This window comes from Idiotropiscis lumnitzeri, chromosome 8 (assembly GCF_059441095.1).
Source record: "Idiotropiscis lumnitzeri isolate Australia: NSW breed Sydney's pygmy pipehorse chromosome 8, RoL_Ilum_1.0, whole genome shotgun sequence".
NCBI lineage: Eukaryota > Metazoa > Chordata > Actinopteri > Syngnathiformes > Syngnathidae > Idiotropiscis > Idiotropiscis lumnitzeri.
The window spans coordinates 16,302,789-16,323,996 of record NC_142398.1 but is presented as its reverse complement, the minus strand read 5'-3'; the positions used below and the strand labels follow the sequence as shown (position 1 = coordinate 16,323,996).

The window sequence follows — 21,208 nt, the reverse complement described above, 5'->3', positions numbered from 1 at the left end:
ATGAACATGCTTGATAAAATAAAACTGTTGTTTCTTGGACTATAATGACTTTTCTTTTTTTTAATGTTTTTCCATGTAGGAAATGGAAAGCCGTAATGAGTTCTTTCAGCCACTTACAAATGATATCATAAATGCATGATTTGATTCAAGGGCATGTTAAAAATGTTTTTACTTTATTTTTTTTGCTTTGTATAAATGCTGCAAGAGGGCATCTACGCCACAGTAAGTCACTCGCATAAATCCGCTTTTCCATTTGCCATGGCGGGTTACACTGTGCCAGTGTCAGTAAATTGAGGCTGATTGGCTAAAATTGCCTTATAGTTTGAGGTAATGGTGCCACATGTTGTTTTGGCATGCAATTGAGAGTCGGATAATGTAATATAGTGGCAGAGATATTGGTGTGGGTAGTGTTTTGTTTTTGTTTTTTTTATACGAAAAGTCATACATTAGCCCGGCTTTTTTATTATTATTTATTTTTATATTTTTTATTTTTATTTTTATTTTTTCTTTATTTTATTTGATCTTTTTTTTTTTTTTTTTTTGTGCGTGTGATTCCACCCGAAGATTTCCGCTAAAGTGTTTTAATCATTTCGAATATGATATAGACGTATCTGCCGTTTTACGAACATTAATTCATCAAGATGGAAGTAAGTCGTTCATTTACGTGGTAATTGTGATTGTTTTTACACACTTTTATTAAAGTAACAGCTTCATTAAAACAAGTTACAAGTAGATAAAAGACAGGGAAAAAAAAAAAAAAAGCTCTCTCGTCTGACGCCATTTACAAGTTCGTAAATGTCAGCCGGCTGAGCATTTATGTCAAGGATGCGCAACAGGATGTCGCCTGGCTAATCCGACTGAACCGTATACACGACTTCTAATGCCACCCCTGTGAATCCAAATGAAATTCCATTCAAATTCGGCCTGATTATTCCAACGGACGACATTGACATGGGGTTGTTTTTAAAAAAAAATAAAATAAAAATCTTTTGAACCACAATTCAAAAGAAGTAAACTCTACATTTTCATTGATTATTAGATCAAATTGATCAAATTATTTCTGTGACCTCTGTCGGGTTCTTCTTTTATCAATAGAGTGGCAGCAACACTTTTGTTCATCTTCATTTGCTTACAGTCTAATTAAATACAAGGCTCCATGAGAGCCAAATTTGAGGGGAGTTTTTTTTTTCCTCTCACCCGGCAGTAAATCCAGTGGTAAACTTTAAAAGAAGGTCGTTCTTTATTTTCATGAAACTGAAAGTTGACGTGAATTTCAGCTAGAAATGACACAACCAAGTGGAAGAATGTCAATATTTGTTTTTCTCTTCTAGATTCTATTTCTATGAACGATTGGATATTGTAGTCGACGAGGGGTCGGGAACTTTAAATACTTAAAAATTAATTGCGAGCCACAAAACCCTTTTGATAAAAAGGATAACACCGCTTATGTATATATATTTTTTATCTGTGAGTCAAGAAATAAGAGCCAAATCCACAGCATCTTTAATCACACTTCATTTACAGTCGCAGTTTTCTCCGTTTAACCGTCATATTCACAAAGGATATTGCGCTAATGAAATGCCAGTGCAAACACGCCCACAAAGTTTGACAGCTGAGTGCAGTTTGCACCTGTTTTCCCCCTGAATGCACACCTGGCAAATTAGGAATGCTGGCTTTGCACCAACAACGCCGCGGCAGAACAATGGCAGTTATGAAGAGAAAGATGAAATTGTCAGAACGTGAGCTTGAGGTCCTGACAGATTGATGATCTTGATTAACTCATTAACTACCATTGACGGCTAAAGACGTTAATTTTTAATTACATTTTTTTTTTTTTTTTACTCGGCTGGAAGTGAATGAGTTGATAACAACAACAAAAAAAAAGTCTGAAAATATCCAAATGATCAATTTGATATTTTGAAGTTAACGGGCAAAAGTGTTTTCATCATTTAGTGAAATAATCTGAAGCGAGCGCCAATTTATTCATTTAATGTCCATAAAATACATTCTCGGCGTAATTTGGGATGATGTGTCGGCGCGATCCCTCACATTGATCGTATGTTGCAGGTCCAAATGCATCCCCAGCTTTCTATCGACAATCGCGTCACACAAACAGCGTGTGGCTATCAGCCTTGGCGTTTGTGAATTTAGACTTTATCAATGAGGCTCATTTGCATAGAGTTGAGTCATTTCTCTAGCAAATTGCATGCATATTACCTCATTTAAATAGGCACAAATACCACCGGTGCACCGAGCTTGGCATCTCAGTTCGTGATGCATTTCACCATCTGTGCGTGTATCGGTTTGTTCCATTTTTACCGGTGAGCGCCGCGGAAAAGCCACAGAATCCTTCATTTTTGCCATCAAGGAGCGGATACAGAGGTGAAATTTGATGTATGTCGGTGCTAATAAATAAAATTAAAAATTAAAAATTAAAAATTAAAAAATTAAAAAATGAAGAATAAATAAATAATTAAATACATAAAAATAAAAAAATAAATCATGAAATCATTAAATACTTAAATAATTAAATGAATAAATGTTTTTGTGCTGGCCTTTCTGGTATACCAAGAAGACCTGCACAAAATCTCAACAACATCAGCATGCTGGTCTTTGCTGCGCGTTTTGTAGCATGGATTTGTATCAAGAACAAAAATGAACAGTGAAAAAAAAAAACGCTTCAACTAAGCTTACGTTCAAATAAAAGAGTCAATGTTTCTTTGAGTCTTCCGCGTATTCTTGATATAAAAGCCCAATTGAAATGATCCACCTACAACGAACTGAAACTTGCGTCTGTGTTCCGTCATCATTTCATGGTGCGCACTCTCGGTGGCATGCGAAGGGTCGTTGAGGCCCGATCAGAGCATGCGGTTGCAGAGAGACTTTCACGCATCGGAAACCAATCGTCAATGGCAGGGAGAGGCGCTGGCGGAGAATGAATGCCCGCTTGCCAAAGTTTACAGTGGTGGAGCGAGCAGTCGTCTATTAACTTTGATACAAAAGAACCATTTCACTTAAAAGCGTCAAATATATATTTGCAAAGTAATAGCCAGCATACCACGTCAGGGTTATAAAACGTCACCTTCACACGATTGTAAGATGTCGGGTTAGGTGAGCGATGTTTGAAAATGCAGCTGAAGTAGGGCAGAGCTTTAAACGTTCAACTTTCTTTCGATTTCTTTTCTTGGATTTACCCATGGTTTAGCTACCGGCAGCCGAGGAATTCTCGGCGCCAGGTGTCGCACATTGGCGGCTGTGACAAATATTTGGAGAACTGGAAGTATAAATGATGTTTGATTTTTTTTCTTAATGTTGCAAGAGCACCATCATTGTCAAATTAATAATTAATATATACATTTGAAATAATAAAATAATTAAATATAATAATTAATAAATAAATAATAATATAATACACACACACACACACACAAAATGAAACACTATTTTCCAAAGTCACAAAAAGCCACAGAAGTTGACACCTGATCTAGAGTATTGTAATCACCTATACATTTACAAAATTGTTATATTGTGAAAGGGTATGATTTTTTTTTTTAACACGGAACCTTTTGACCCCGAAAAATGCGTTACATAAAATTTTTCATTTGCATTTAAAACATGCCCAAATAAAAAATTCCATGAAACCATCAAAAAGTTGACGTCATTAGATGCCAATTCGCCAAAACAATATCTCGGCAAGTGGATCCATGACTTTTCAAACTTCGAAAAGCAGTATCAGTCAACAAACAACAGCGTCTACAAAACTTGACAGCGAGTGAGTTTGTTATGGAGGACATACGACATCAACATCCTGGTTCCACTTTTGTTTATTTTGCCCGAACAACAGAAAGAAGGCAGCTTTTACATTTCACTTTGAGTTATATCGTGTGCACTCTACCATTGCATTCTTTCACTTTTTGTCCGAGCTCCCTCGCAATTGTTCAAACCCCCACAAGGAGCTTTTACCTCAGGTTATAATTTACAGTCCACCCTGTGGAAGCTGACCCGAGATCAAAACACAAAATGTCAGAAAGGACTGACACTGCAATTGCAAACAAATGTCTTAACACATGGAATCTTCTCGAAGTATTTATCTCCAGAGAAGATTAAAACGATCAGCCTGAAGTTGTTTTCTGCAGCGTAATATGCTCTGGAAAGCAGGACATTGTGACATGAGGGGGACGGCGGTGCTTTTGACTCGTATTGCCTCCGGCCAGTTGAGTTGCTCGGCACACTCGAAGGCCAATTGAAGGGACGCGCATTCTGCTCGGAGCTGACAGCGGAAGGCTTGTTCACGTACAGAATATTAAGAACATGCTTTTGAAAAAGGCCATCGAGTGCAAAGAAGAGGCGCTCATAAGCATAATGCGAGCCTCAAGAAATGACGAGAGTAAATATTCTTTTCTTGAGTGAGTTTGTTGTATCTCGCTGAGTGTTTGTGTTCAAATGTACGTGTATTTTATAAAGAACACTTTGGTCCCGTTTGCAATATCCATTTTATAAATGGAGTCTCTTACTTTTTACACCTGCAAGGCACGGAAAGCGCTTCACAATGACTTCTCATTCACGCACTGATGACGCAGCACCAGGAGCAACTCGAGGGGGGGGGGGGATCATTGTCTTGCTCAAGGGCACTTTGACATGCTCAGAAGGACTGGAGAGTCGACGCTCAAGCTAAACTCCATTTCATTATCTCAGAACCAACGTATCATTTTATGACTGAGGCAAAAGCAAATACTGGTTTGTTTCACTTACAATATGGACTCAATAGATTTCTGTTGACTGACTTTTTTTTTTTTTACTTTCAGTTGAAAAATAAATATCCAAGCAATACTGTGTCGGATGGAGACAACATATTCATCTTGTTTTTTTTCCATTTTTAACGTTTCAAAAAAACCAGCAAGCACAATGATCATGAAAGCGGCAACAATTATCGCAAGACTTTACCAGCTCAAAGCAGTTCCTATTATTTTCACAAGAGCTCACCTTAATAAATCAGTCTTGTGCCTAAGCTGATTCGCGCTGCTTATTAGAAGTAGATGAAATGAATAACATTATGCATTACCTCCAGCGGTGCCAACATTCAAACCGCCTTCCCACTTCATTTGTACACACATATACACGGCGAACACGCCTATTTATTTTCCCTGCAACCTTCCCGAGGCACAGCACTGATTGATTAGATATTGAAAGTGGTCTGTCAGCGTGTTTTAGAGAGGTACTCATCTGATAATGGATGCAACACCTCAGCTGCGAGCTAATTATATTAGAGACATAACTTGGTTCTGCTGTCTTGCTCTCCGCGTTGGCCCCGTTGGGACACAAAGTCACGGAGAAAAAAAAAAAACAGTCCGTCACGACCGTCTGGCATGTCAATTCCCACATCAAAGATTACCAATTGCTGTGCTCACTTACTCCAACTCAATATTTGCTTCACTGACAGCCATGATGAGAAGTCAAGAGTGGCTTTTAGGACTGATGGAAAGGATAAAAAGAAATCGAGTTGCACGGCTACCTGATCGGCGACAGCACGGGCCAGTTTGTCCATCCTGGATCCTGCCTCTGCAATCTTCTTGGCTGCGTTGATCACATCCGAGGAGTTCTTGAGAGGGCCTTTGCCTCTGGATGGACGGAAAAAAATATTAAATGCAGCGACGGAGGACATTCCGACAGTAAATGCGATAACGTTTTATCTTGCTCTTGCCCGTATCCCGTAAGCTTGGGGATATTGAGGAGGATATTGGGAAACAAAAACAGCAAGCTTTCAGCAAACATTAGAAACAAGACTGAAGTAAATACTGATCTAATACAAGTCTCTTAGCAAAATTACAGAATTGCTTCATACAACAAAGGAGTTCTGGCATTTTGCCTTAAAAGATGGACCAATGGAGGTTTATGACCACAGACCATCTCAAAGGCGTGGCATAAAAAAAAACAAAGACTTTCAACATGCTGAGACTTTTTACACGGTAGAACAGTTGAAAAAAAAATCTGTTGAGTTAGATATTTATGCTGGTTAAAATGATTTTTTTTTTTCTAGCGCAGCTTCCCAGATAAGCGAATTTCCATTCATTAATTGTAGGAAGACTTGCCACCTTATGACAATTGGACACATCGACAACTTTTGTTTGTGCAGTCACAATTGAGACTATGAGGTTTGTTTTTGTTTTCAATGCTTGTTACTATTCTTACATACATAAATATTTATTTATTTATTTATTTTTTCTTTACAGAAAATGGGGATCCTATATCTAAAATACTTGACCGAGGCAATTCTCTTATCTGGACTAGGTGTGGGAAAACTACAACCCGGGGGCCACAGGCGGCCCGTTAAACGTTTTAATCCGGCCCGCCAAAGTTGAAAAAAAAAAATTGTTAATGTTTTATTTTCTAAATACTGTGGTTTTTCAAAGTCGGATATTTTGTTCTAATGCATTTCATTTAAAATTAAATGCATTTTTTTTCTCCGATGAGGTGAGGTTACCCAAACACTCCATCCATCTGCTCCCCTCTATCAAATTTTAGAACCCATTGTGGCCCAACAATTAAAACGTTTGCCCACCCCTGATCTAAACACTTAATAATGAACGTGTTAATTTGCTTTTCATAGCTTGATGCTCACTTCTTTAAAATAGTTTCAACCAGATTTCTCTGAAAAATATATCATACACTTAAAAACACATTAGCTCAGCGATCTCTCTTCTTTCTCTGTGTCGCATGCGTTGCCACCCCTCGTCCGCCTAATTAGGTGTTCCTTGGTATTTCAAATAATGTCATAGAATTTTAAAGTCAAACTTTTCATAAAAAAAAAAATAAAAAAAAAAAGATTATAACACTATCAGTGGGATTGAGTAATTTCCCTAAAACATTTGCAGGATTTAATTTTCAGTTTCCTAACCCGGACTGAACCAAGTCCGTACGCAGAATGGCTTTCATTCCAACTCCATTTTTCCCCACACAGTGCTGATGAGGATCGTCACGTCGGACTCGTTAAATCCGTCAACTACGATACTTGACAAATACATCACTGCGCGCGTCGAAATGAAAAACCCAAGTGAAGAAAACAATCGAAGCAAAACCGTGGAGCTGTGAAGGGCTGTTAAATTGTATTGCTTTCACTTCTTACCTGGTGAAATCTGTCATTTCCATCATGATCATACACATCTGCTTGGCGAGCACGATAATATCGTTGCCGTTGTCATCCCATTTGGCCACCTCGGCGTCGAGCTTGCATTTCTCCTGTCTGAAGCTCTCCACTTGCTCTGCAATCTTGGCCTTCTCCTCCTGGGGAAGCTGAGCCATGATGGCCTGCGGAAGACGAAGAAAAAAAAATCTAAACATAACACAGTACTTGACAAGCAGAAAAAGGGTTCTCCTGGAATAATGAATGAGTCTTAAGCACTGGCTCAGAATGAGGAAAATGCCAGAGGAGAACAATTTAGGAGAAGAGTGGCAATAAGAATGGCGAGCAGAATTGAGGAAACTGGTGAATAAGAACACGGATTAGTGAAAAGAAAATAATATGGAGGAAGTGTCGGCTGTCGTCGCTTTTTGCTTCTTTCTTATGTTAATGCGCGCTACCAAAGTCTGCTTTTCACAAAAAAATAAAGTTCCAAACTTTACATATACTGGTTGGACCGTTTCAAAACCCTTGACATCTTATACCCATAAAGAGCTAATATGTCTTCTCTTACATTTTTTTTTTTTTCGCCAAGTGGCCGTTAGGGGCAGGTACAAAATGGCATAAATCTTGCGGCAAGGTCATAGATGCGGTAAGAATCCTGGATTATTTGGGAGGTAAATGTATAATTATCGCACGTATTAAACCAGATGATGAATAATTCAATTTTTTTTTCAATATTATGTCAGGGAGGTGGGAGTACCCTCGTTTCCATTAGGTCGATTATATTGACTCAGTCCAGAAAAAAAAAAAAAAGCTACCCTTGTTTTTGAAACCTTATCTATTATTAACGGTCCTGCAAGATTTTGTATTCTCTTACTGAAATAGTCACGCTACGTTTTAATTCAATTTCATTTCCTCACAGCAAAGCTGGTGTGGGTGTGTGTGTGTGTGGGGGGGGGGGGGGTGCCGGGTGAGCTCAGTGAGAAAGTGCATCACTCGGTTCATCTTCGCCTGCTGGAAGCGTCGTGAAGAAAAACGAAGCAAAGAAAAAGCAAATGCCTTGTCCACCTTTTTTTAATTAAAAAAAAAAATAGTGCGAGAAAAAAAAAAAGAGACGAGACAAAAAGATGCGTAAAACAGATGCAGCCGTCCTTAAGCACTGGCCCTGTGATCAGCATGTGTGCACAAAAGACACAACTGCATAATACAAACAAACAAAATTGGGCCCTCAAGGCCTCTTTGGAGTTGCGCTATTACTGATGCCAAAACACACAACATCAGTGTGAGTGTGATCCTTTTAAACGGCATGCTGGGTGAGAAAACTGCTCAAATCGACATCATCTTGACATGCATTTACATCGCATTGCATATTGTTTGCAGAACTTAGCGCTCAACCGATGCACACTCCCACCATCCTTTCAGTAGATTTGATACATCGCTCAATTCAAGTGTTTTTTTTGTCTCAGATACACAGCGCGCAACCACATTTCCATCATTTAAAGTCCCTACTCTTCTCTTTCTTCCTTCGAATACATCTTTCTAATCTCCTTCGTCGACCAACAGTAGTCCAATTCCCACCAGCATCCTGTAGGTGGCGGTAGTTGTTAACCCGGGCCTCGACCGATCCGGTATGGAAGTCATATATTTGATTCGCATGTCTGAGTTGGTCAAAGTTTGACGTCGGATGCCCTTCCTGACACAACCCTCTGTATTTTTACGGGCTTGGGACCGGCACAAGAAGACACCGTCTTGTGCCCCCTTATGGCTACATTCTTCATATTAGTAAAATCACATTTTTGTATATTCATAATGATAGCCAAGTAAGTCCCACACGTTCAGTTCCTTTGTAATGCACATTAGGCCTGCACGATATGCGAGTTGAACATCACGATTGCGATGTGCGCATGCGCAATAGTCACATCACATTTTTTTAGAACACGGAAACTTTTGGTTTGTTTCATAAAAGCAGCATGCTGCACTTTGCTCTACATTGTTGAGACGACACAGACCATCTTGCTCACGCCCCCTGCTTATTAGTCATTAGCCAGAGCTGTAGAATAAACAAAGCAACGTCTTCCCAAACAGAGCTATTTGAGTCATCTGGTGAAAGGTTTTCTAGTTTCAATATCGCAATGTACATCGCAGCCTCCCCAAAAATCGCAATGTCATTTTTTTCCCCCAATATCGTGCAGCCCTAATGCACATCTTACTTTTGTTGCACTGACCACCCGATGAACACTTTTGAGTCCAAGTTCCTCAAGGAAACTCATTCCTTGATCTTGAAGTTCATATGAATTCAGATTATAAATCTTGTAATTTGACTATTTTAATACTGCCCAACGACTAGTCGAGGCAAAATTTGAAAAGAGAACCAATGGTAGTGTAGCGATTCTCTTAGCTGACATTGGGGGCTTGTGGCGAGGGATCGATTCCCAATTAATGTCCCATTCAGTGACTCTCCACTACCGTATTCTCAGAGTTGAATCCATTTCAGTTATCATCATAGCGCTACCGCGTATTGACTCTGGACAGATACAGGCCCTTGAGCTTTCACTTAAGTCCGTAAGTATTTGCACTTCATGACCTACGTTCAATGAACACCAAAGAATTAACTTGGCATCGATCTGCCTATTTTCCTTCCCTTTTTTTATGTTTTCCACTGTACTACACGCTCGAGATCAGGCGAGTGTGTTGCGCACCGAAGCAGAACCGCGCCGTCGTTCGCAAACGAGTAACAAATGAAAGCTTTTGAGTGAACAGAGTGAATGGAATCACGTCATGAATTGATTGCTTCCTTTCTCAGGTCAGCTAAGCACAGCTGCGAGCATGCCAGCCGGGAGTGGAACTGCCACGCTCTGTCACGCTCGCGAATCTTCGGCAAATGAAGCAGCCAGCGAGCAAGCGAGGGAGGGACTCTACTCACGCTGACTCGTGATTCGTTCACTGCGAATGGAGGACAAGCGTCACGCAGCCGACGAACACAACTAGCGTTTATGCGCTACACCGATATTGCCGGGAATTAGCTAGTTAGCAACTAAGCGAGCTGTATGTTTTCGCAACATAAAGGACTTGTATTCCAAAGCAGGGAATACGTTTTTTTTTTTTTTCATTGCAGAGCAGTTTTGCCAATCTGTGACTTCATTTAAGGATCAACTTTCAAATACTGGGGAGCAATTTTTAGCAGGTTAACTAATCCCAGAGAATGCTGTTAAACAATAAAAATACGACAACATAACTAATGAACAATTCATTTATTTATTTATTTATCTATTTATTTATGTATTTATCTATTTATTTATTTATGTATTAATTTATGCATTTATTTATTTAATTTATTATTTAATTATTTATTTTAATACAATGAGCAGTTTTTATTATTTAAATTAAATTCTGAATAGCGGCAAACAATATTTTATTGTGCGGACACAATTTTAAGTGATTCGCAAACTGAGATGTGAAGCCGCTTGAATGACTTTCAAACAAATCATTTCAATGAGCCGATTCGAATGATTCAGTACCGTCAAAAGAACTTCCGTTCCCATCACTGACTGTGACCTCGGGATCCAAAAGCGTTCGCTTCGTGCGCTTGCTGTTCAATTCTTTGCTGCAACAAACTTCTGGCATCAATTATTCACTTGACGGATTATTTTACAGTGCACGGAGGGATGCCGGTGTCATAATGGTAGTGGTCCGTTGCGAATCACAGATCTGACGGTTTTTAGGTTTTACCTCTCAACTCTAACAAGTAAAAACTGCAAATAGCATCAGAGAGTGCTTCTTCTAAAAGGAGGGGGAACAAGAGAAATTTGTAGTTAAAAGTCATTTTCTAAATTTAGGGATCGGGTTTTGAAGAGCGTGAGGGTGTTGTTTGGTACTTCAAGTCACTTTGAAAGAGGTGTGACAAAAGAGAGAGGAGGACAAGAGCAAAGAGCTCGGAAGGAAGAAAAAAATGAGAGCGCCGAGGTAAACGTGAACCAAGTGGGACGTCATTGGGGGGGGGCGGCAAGTCACTCGCTGGAACCCTCCCTCGCTTCCTCCTTCTGCACTCTCTAGAATTCACTTATCCTCAAATCCCTCCCGCGACTTTGCTGATAACAACAAGGAGTGGGCCCCGAGAGCTTAACATAGTTGCAAATCCAGCCGAGGGAGTGTTGTGCCAATATACGCCGCGAGTCAACGTCAGCGGCGGATTAAAGCCTTTTTCCGGTTTTCTTCACTGAACGCGGCAACCCGAAATGACTTTAATTTTGGTCTATTTGAAATAAATTGTCCAGACGCTGGCGAGTTCAATTTTATGGATGACCTATCAACACTGTCATCCAATCAGCGCGCAAAGTGATGCCGCCAGCGTGCTTACGGGGTGGGGTGGAGTGATTCACCATTCAGTGTTTCTGCTGAGAACACCAAACGAACTATTATAAATCCATCTCATCATACATGATGCCTTACTTGAATAAGACATTTTGCATACCGGAAGTACATACAGTCAGATCAAACCACAACAGGTAAAGTCTCTTGAGACAGTCCCGGAAGGGTTTACAGACTATCTTTTGCCGGTGAGCAAAACACATCCAGTAAAATACAATTTTATTCATATAGCGCATTTCACAACAGCTGGAGCTGTAACAAATTGCTTCCCATATGGCGTCATATAAATTAGCAAGTAATTAGAACACAAATTAAAACACATAAACACATATACACCAGATACCAGAAGAACAGCGGCAGTCTGAAAAAAGCTAAAAAATACAAATGTGTCTTGAAACTACTTTCAAAAATGGACAGAGAGGGGGCTTGCCTAACAATCAATGGGATCCCATTCCAGAGGGAAGGACCGGCAACAGAAAAAGGCACGACCCCACCTGAGGCTCCGCCTAGTCCTCAGCACCTCCAGCTGCATTTGGAGAATCAGACCTGAGGCAGCGGGCAGGTGCGTAAGGGGTGGAGGAGCTCAGAGAGGTACGCTGGGGCGAGGCCATCTAAAGATTTGAAGACGAACAGAAGTATCTTGAAGTGAACTGGGAGCCAGTGAAGAGAAGCCAAGATCGGGGTTTATGTGATCCGTCTTCCGAGCGCCAGTTAAAAGGCGAGTGGCAGCATTTCGGAGCAGTTGCAGCCTCTTGAGCGAGGGCTGGCTGACTCCAAAGTAAAGTGCATTTATCTAGCCGAGATGTAACAAAGGCATGGATTACTGTTTCTGAGTGCTGCTGGGAAAGAAAGGGCTTTCCCTAAGATGGATCGAACAACGGCACTGAATTCCGGATCTAACTTAAAATCACTGTCTAGTTTAAAACACAATACCGCTGCCAGGATGGCCGAGTGGTCTAAGGCGCCACGTTCAGGTCCCAGTCTCCCCAGGAGGCCTGGGTTCGAATCTCGAATTTCCCCATTGTGGGACTAATAAAGGGAATCTTATCTTATCTTATCTTAAATCTCAGCAGGCGTATGTTGGTTCCTATGGCGGAAAGAGATTATGTGTCCTCTTGTCTGTTTCAATACAAACACAATTCCACCAGTATGCTCTTAGCATTGGCATGAGAGGGCAGGGAGTGTTGTCTTGACAAGACAGGCCGAGGCCAACCGGGCATATCAGCAGTGGTTTGCAGCAAACACATCTTTTATGGATGTGCTCGGCTTCTGCATGTGTAAATGTTTCGTCGCTGAGGGCATGAGACGGTCTAATGGTGGGAAACATGCAATATCAGTTAAGACTTTGCGGGCACAAGGCCACAAGTATTGAAAGCTTTGCATCATCACACAAATGACTTTTGATCATGCTCTCTGGCTCAATGTCAACAGCTGTTGCAATGAGCCACGTCAGCCTTACGTCCAACTTATATCACAGCCCTCACACCGACGCGATGACAAAGAGACACGCTGTGACTTTAGACGGTTCCCAAAATGAGCTGCCCACTCATAGCGAAGCTGCCTGCCAGGAAAACTCGTTTGGTGCTGTGAAACAACTTTGCGTGGCAGAGCTGGTGCGTTTAAGCTCAGATGGCTCGACAATGTTACACTGCAGGAGCCTTAGTGGGAGTGTACAGTACATACAAACGACTCAAAATACTTCACACCCCGGACCCCCGCAGACTCCCCGGAGCAACATTTGTGATCCAAATGCTAGGCTCTGTTCTTTTGGTTCAATGGCTGGATTTCCAACTTGGTGATCTTCAAACTTTTTGTCTTTGGATTCCTCGGAAGACTTGAACTCAATTATTTAAAAGACAAAAAGTTACAAGGCTCCTGCGCGGTATAGATTTGTGGATGCTGTTTTACACGGAACAAAACACCACAACCCAACATGGAATTCATTGAATGAGCTGTCATTTAAATTCTCTTTTACATCCCAGCAATTATTCGTACACTACCGGTGCAATACATCATGCACACGTCAATCCAAGTGAGATCGCTAATGATCTAAAAGGAACGACGTTACTGTAATCGTTTCCCTAAATTAACTCCAAATCCAATCGGCCAGTGTTTCCTCAACAGTGAAAAGTGTGCGTTCCAGAAAGCAAGCTGGTCTTCTATCATGAGATTGAATTCAAGGGACTACTTAGCTCCAAATACACAAAGAATAAAATGTGAATATAAAGTGTCGAGAATTGACTTGGTACTACTAATAAGCTGCAAAAGTGTTAATGGCAAGGGAGCAAAGCACTTGTACACATTTATTCATTGAGCATTTAAACGAGCTGAATTTAGCATAATCAGGCTCTTGCAGTCACATAATATTTCATTGTTTTGTCGGTAATGAAGGTAAGCTAAGGTAACCGATATTTTTAAGCGAGATACGGCATGTAATATGCACATGCCCGGTTGTGCTACTTTTGTGTTGTTAGTTCAAATTTAAATACACCGCCCGATAGTAGGAAGAATAGCACATCTGTCATCGCCTTGGTAACGCAGGATGGCGTATTAAAGGACAATGCATATTCATGATATGGTAGAAAACCACTCAGCCGCAATATGTTGGCACCATAGTTTTATTTATTGGTCTGTTATTTGTGCACAAACCTGATGCACACAGCATGAAGGCCAAAGCAGTATAATGCAGGCCTCGCGCCACAGAGAAAGGCATCGGGCCAAGTCACACGCCAGCCATTTACAAATCATTCAACATGGAACACACCACTAGATTTTGTTTTTTCTACAACTTGGGGAAACAAGTGTTGATATCCTCCTAATGGTCGTTAAGATGGACCCCAGAGATATATAACTATTGTGCAACAAAAGTCAGACTGCGGTAATCACCGTATCAGCCCTGGCTTGGTAATCTACTACATTGCCTGCCATCAGAGAGGAATTTGCCGGGGGATTTTTTTAAAGGGCTTGAAAGATATGGAATTTTTTTTTCTGTGTAAAAATGAGACCAATGTCACTTATGTAGAACTGTTGTTAGAGTAGATAAAAGTAAAAATAATCTGAAAATAGTGACCGTTTGAGCGATGATTTTGGCCGACGTTTGAAGGGCCATAATCGGGCCATTTAATCAGCTGGTCGATTAATCGGTCAGGACCTTTATACTTTGTTACAGATGAATGCAATTTTACTCTTAATATTTTTTAATTGTGTGTATTAGAAATAATCTTAATTTGAAGGATATATAAATTTTGCCTTTCATACAAAGTAATTGAATTGAGGAGTATGGATTGAATTGCCAGGAAAAAGTTGCCACTTGTGCCCAGGCGTTATTTAAACAAATTTTGCCCTTTTGTTTCCATAACAAGCGAGGGCAGATTTATTCCATTGAGTGGCACAATAAGTGAAAGAGCGATGTTTACTTACCCGAGCACTTTGTCCAGCGATAAGCTGATCATCTTCAGTCTGGACACTGGTCCTACTGCGAGTATCGTAGTCCTCTTGTTCAAAGTCGGAGTCATCTTCAAGCTCTTCTGGCGTCTGTGACAATCACCAGGGAAATCAAGAAAATGATCAAATCTTACAGCCAACATACACCACCCTCTTATGTAAAGTATTATTTGTGCTTAAGAATTATGAACACAACAGAAACTCTCAAACTGTGTGCTCTTGAGGCGGTACAACTAAGAATTTGAACCAATATGTACAGGAAAGAAAAATATCCTTCTAAATTTGACACAAAAGAAAATCCATGAATCCATAGGAATGACATGAGTGTGAAGAGAAGAAGAATGTGAGAGTCAAACAAAGTAAAACTCACAGGCTATGTCAAATGTTAACAAACTTAGCATTGTTTTTGTAATTGATGCACTGCATTTAAACAACTGATTTGTGAAGCTGTGACACATCGACTTACTTACTTACGCCCATTTTTATACTTGTTGAAATGCTATTTAAAAATGGCCCATACAGTAAGTACAAATAAAGACTTTTGTATCTATTCAAATGATGTCCTTTTCTTGAAACGACAAACAAAGTGAAACCCAAATAGTTGCCCCGCTTACATTTTTCAATCAAATGAATGTGAAATGCACAAACAAACCATGGACGGAATCTGTCCAATAACTGGAAGAGTTAGTGTTTTAAAATATACGGAAATGGTTTCAGAAGCAGCCAAAACCCCTCAAAAGATGACGAATACTAGAAGGACATGAGAACTGCATGCAAAATCGCAGCCCCCTCATTAATTTAAATGAGCCATGATGTGCAATGCAATGTGATGTGACATTGCACTCTTTTGTATAATCACACATCATCACCTGCTGATCCCGATCTTGAGGCGATTCTGCTGTTAAACACGAGAGAAAATGTGAAAAAAAATTGGAAGACATACTTATTGTGATGGAGTCAAAGATTTAAACACTATGTGGATGCCGAGAAGATTAAAATGTTTCAAGATACAGTCACAAATTTATTGGACCGCCTGTCATATAAACGAGAATGTAGTCTTGCGGACTCACATTTTCGCCGTGCTCGCTGCATTTTTATCATTATGAACAGAAATAAGGAATGGTAAAGCAAAAAAATCATTTTTATAGGAAAATTTGAGCCGGCTCATTCAACCACGAAAACGTTTTTTTTTTTTTTTTTGTTGCTGTTCAGGACGCTGAGTAAATAACTGTATTTGATGGTTTTTATATTCAATCAATGCACAGATTTTTTTCCCCCTCATTTTTTGCAGTAACAGAGTTGATTTAAATGCCGTTTGGGTGGCGGTCAAATTCACTTGTTAAGTACTGTAAATAGCCAGCCCTTTTTTAATTTTTTGGGGGCTCACTGCATCTTGAAACCACACCTTAATGGATATTTAATGGAGTGATTTGTCTTATTGGTTGGACAGACAAGAAAAATCGTAATAGTCACGGGAGACAGTGTAAACACTGTTGCGTACTTTCTTATATTTAATGTACGAGTACTTTCCCGCTTCTCCATTACGTGCATGTGCACCAATATAAGGGGAAAGGCAGAGCTATGCTTTTTAAAACTTTCATTATCCTTTTATGCTCTTCTCAATATCTACCTCGGAATTCTAAATACTGTGGCAAATTGGTTTCTTAATCTAATGGCAGCTCATAAGATCTGTGCAGCAATAATAATAAAAAAAATCCTAAAGAGATTTTTCTCAGCTTAAGTGGGAGCAAAATAAGGGCTGTAACAATATGTGCTCATAAAGCATTACAGTTGTCGTCGGCATTTTTTTTACCGATATGATAGTCAGACAACAGAGAAAGCGGTTTCCTTGTCGGAAAAATTTGAACATGGATGGGATTATGAATCCAGCTGGTCCACGGAAGTTCAAAGCTGCCTGTTTTACATTATTTACCAGCATCAAATTATTTTCCATAATTAGATTTTTTTCATGAGCTGCGCCGGGAAAGCTTCCAGCCTGCATAAAGTTGAATAAATGAATTACATGGTGACTAGAGAAGGGCCAGCTCGGGTACAGAATGCAGATAGTTTCATTTCAGAGTGCGAGCTGGTAGAACTGCGACAATCATGTTGTTATTCATCCTTCTTATTGTGATACGCAGTTAAATGACCTGCAAGATTTATTGCACCGGTGTGACGTCTCTGAAATGAGATCTATTAACGTAATATCTGTCAGGGCTGAAATGTTATTCATCCCAACCCAGGAGACAATATGATGCCAATAAATACAACTATACTCGGAAATATATGCCATTTCCTATAAATGAGTTCACAGGAAAATAATCTAATGAACGGCATGTTTCACAAAGGATGTATTGCTTCAGATGGACGGTTAAAACGATTTTTAACAACCGTATATTCAGTCAGAAGTGCATCTTTGTGTACCTAAACTCTGATTTTATTTATTTATTTATTTTTACATTTTTTTCAGCAAATCAGGTTTTCAAGGTATTTTCTTTTCTTTTTTTTTTTGTAACCCATAAAAGTACAATACAATTTTTACCATGCATTGTAATGTGATTTATAGTTATGAAGTTTAAGAAAACAATTCCACCTATTGATCACCCAATCCCTTAATTCATATATATCACTAAGTATATTACTATATTACTAACATATTATAAATCATGAATTCGACTGAAAGAGAAATCGCATTGGATGATCGCGCAGGCTGAAAAGTGTAGATTTAATCCAAATAGGGTGCCGTGCAAAAGCAACCACTAGATTTGTTGTTTTATCCAGATTATAATGACTATATAATAAGAATTTCTTATTCATCATGGATAAAAGTAGCATCATCATCTGGGGATTTTATCGAGTTATTTGAGCAATTGAGAAAAGGCTCAAATGGTTATGCAACATAAGCCAAAAAACTAAAATTGGGAGCACAAATTTGAATTTATATTAGATTTCCTGCAGTCAGCACAAGTTCAAACATTCGCCCTAGCAATATGGAACGTTATGATATTAGAATATTTGCATTATTAAATGTCCCTTGGCATAACTGAAAGTCATTCAGTCGAGGCTAAATTGGGAAACAAAAATTGTGATCGGGTAACATACTGCATATGACTAAAGGAAGGTTCTGGAAGGAAGATCTTTAATCTATTTCAATTTCAACATTTCTGCTGTGTGTAAGATCGTCTTTATGTAAATTCTCAAGTTTTTGCATGGATTCATTTCTTTCTTGCTATGTTTAATATGGAAGAAAATACTTGTCTGTGGAGTCATGAAAATTAAGTTGACATAATCAAACAGAAAAAAAATGTAATTTGCAAAAATCTTTAAAAGCAGAAAAAAAAATACATAAATACATTTATGGGGATCAGGTCAAACGTCTTCAAGAGAAGCAAAGTGACATACCCTTATCATGAGGACAGCTTTCCTGATATCCCGAACACCATCGTAGACTAAACGGGATGCGTCGATGAATTCGTTCTCCTCAAAGGCCTGCGGCGGGTTTGTACTCAGCGCCTCGATTGCTACCTCCACTTGTTCAGCAAAACGAGGCATGACTTTTTGGGAGAAAGTGGGGGGGGGGGGAAATGAATTAGAAATTTAGCAGAAAGTGGCAACTGGATACTCATTTTACCATTTTGCATTCTAGGAGCGAGGAAGATCTGAGTAATGGTATCAAGCATTTTGTTAGGGTAAATATTTATAGACACTCGAACATCTCTGAACGACTGCAGCAAACGTAACCACATCAAAAAAATAAATAAATGGAAAAATCAAAAGTGGCATAACGCAACCTCCTATTGCCTCTGAATCAGAGGCTTTTGTGCCATTGAGTTCAAAGAAGAAAATCCGCCCACTTAGCCTGTCAAATCACAAGGCCACGTTAGAAAAATTATCAAAACATTTGAAGCGGAACAAGAAAAATTCCCATTTTCCTATAGAAAACTGCTCGGTCAGAGGTGACGGCGGCAATGTCGGTGATGCGTTCGATTGAATTGTGCTGAAATGAGAAATTATATCGTACAAAAGGAGAGCACGGGTGGCGATACGAAAGAAAAAAAAAAAAAACCCACAGAACTGACAATTCGACTTACATTGATCTGAGTTGTTATGAAACGTAACGGTAAAGGTCCTTTCTTTTCAGTGTTATTTCATCGTAAATATACTTGCTTTGTCAAAAAAAAAAAAAGGCAGAGAATGACCTTCAACGCAAGAACGATCTACAAAAGTGGAACCTTGGTATAACAGACAAATTAGGGGGGAGGGATGACCGTCTTTTACGTCAAAGTACTTTGTTTTATGACCTACATAAACCCAATATCGTACAAAATTGTTTTGTCTTTTATCGTGACCTAAAAAATGCCCAATAAAGTCAAATGTGAATGTATAATGGTATACTCTTAGTCGGTTTTCTTTTGTCGGGCGAGTTGCGAATGTATTGGATCGATGAGAACTTAACAAAATAAAAGCCAACTGTATAAAAATTGCACGTTTACAAGACGCGTGCAGTACTGCAGAAAGAACTCCCCTTTAATAGGTAGCGATGATCCGTTCCTTTGAGTGGCGTGCTTATGGCGATGCTAAGCTAATGTTGCTAATGCTCAATTTCCCCTTTTTTTTTTTGCTCATATGCAACAAGTATCTGACTTTTTCATTAAGTGACAACATTTCTATTTTTTTTTCAAATCTGAACTGGGCCCTTTTCACTGGATATAAATCCGACATCTGTTGTCTGCTTATATTTCATCAAAAGCCAAATATGTACTCCACGCGGAAGGGAGTGCCCGGAGGGAGACGACTGACAAGACGTCTTCATTAAATGAGGAACTGGATGAGCGTTGCCTCATATCCCCAAAATATTTCGACCTCCTCCTGAGTCGCAACTCTCGCGATATAAAATGCTCACATTTTTTAAATCTCTAGCAAATCAGTTACAAAACATCATTCGATAAATTCATTAAAAAAACACATTTCATGGTGAGAGATGGAACAATCGCATTGCAAACAAATCTCACTCTCCCAAACACAACTACCATCTCAAACCGCTGCTTCAAAAATCCTGTAATAGAGACAAATCTGACAGCCTGGTGGAAAATCATCAAGATCGACTCCCACACCATGCAAATACACTTGGATATGGCACAACTTTGACTTCAAACAATCGTTTACACGAAGGCCAGTTTAGAGCTTTAAAAAGCCTTTCTCTCGCACAACACATTGTCAAACTAGAACACATATGCAAACTAAATCCAGAAATCAATCAAAAAGTCCATATCCATCCACTGGAACCAACTAATAGAAATAATGACGTAATACAATTGACACATTTAATCAAAGTAATAAAAAATTTTTTTTTTTTTTAAAAACACGTATACCGTCATTGACGTCAGACCACTTTATAGCAGTTCCAGTAGCTCACCGGAAGACCGACTTAAACATATCGCCTCCAATTGATTGATTTCTGCGCAGAGAGGAATAAAAATAGTGTTGTGATGGCAACCAATACAAACTTATATCTAATGAGACATGCGAGAAAACGGAACACATATCTTTCAATATAAAGTGTCTAAATTGAGACACAGATAAACACAGATTCCTGCATCCACAAAGGATGATTACTTTCGCCCACTCTGGACTTGCCAATTGGATCATTCCATTTGAGATTCTCTCCATCGCAACAACTTGGTTTAGAGGGGGATACTTCAGTATAAACAAATACAACACATATGTGGCTACATTTGCTTTTAGATGCTGGAATATTACACAAAAAGAGCTAACTCATTTTGTTTACTGTAAGTAAGAAAACAATTCACATGAATTGAGCAAAATTCAATTAACATCAACAAATGGATCAAACTGCCAAATTAAAACATACAAGGGGGGAAAAAACAGCTTCAACTAACTACATGATCCATTTTTAGGCAAAGATGGATCCCATTCTTGCCGCTCATGGTGTGCTTCTCAATGAATTTCTGCTCGGAAGAAGATAACATTTTATGCTTCCTAACTCTCCGCTTTAGCGATAAACAGTATCATTTGCTTACAAAATTATAGACCTCGACCACTCCCATCTACTTTAGTGGAAACGCAATTACACTTTATTTATAAAAAAAATATATATATATATACATATTTTTTTATTTTTTTTATTTTATATATTTTTATATATTTTGATATTTTATGATTTATTTTTTCCTTGTACAAGGTAACTATGCTACATTGTGAAATGGTGCTTTCACAATTTAGTTTTTCTTCTATTAAGGGATAACAGAACAGTGT

At 39.1% G+C, this 21,208-nt stretch overlaps 1 protein-coding gene across 1 annotated transcript in view; it reads right to left on the bottom strand.

The window, feature by feature from the left end:
- Nucleotides 1-21,208, bottom strand: part of ctnna2 (catenin (cadherin-associated protein), alpha 2) — a 192,831-nt gene that overhangs the window by 9,790 nt on the left and 161,833 nt on the right. Inside the window, exons 13-16 of the mRNA XM_088303017.1 lie at nucleotides 18,335-18,486; nucleotides 14,909-15,022; nucleotides 7,124-7,305; nucleotides 5,513-5,618 (exon numbers count right to left, since the gene is read on the bottom strand). Of these exons, the coding sequence (XP_088159143.1) occupies nucleotides 5,513-5,618; nucleotides 7,124-7,305; nucleotides 14,909-15,022; nucleotides 18,335-18,486 (554 nt within the window). The remainder of the gene's footprint in view (nucleotides 1-5,512; nucleotides 5,619-7,123; nucleotides 7,306-14,908; nucleotides 15,023-18,334; nucleotides 18,487-21,208) is intronic.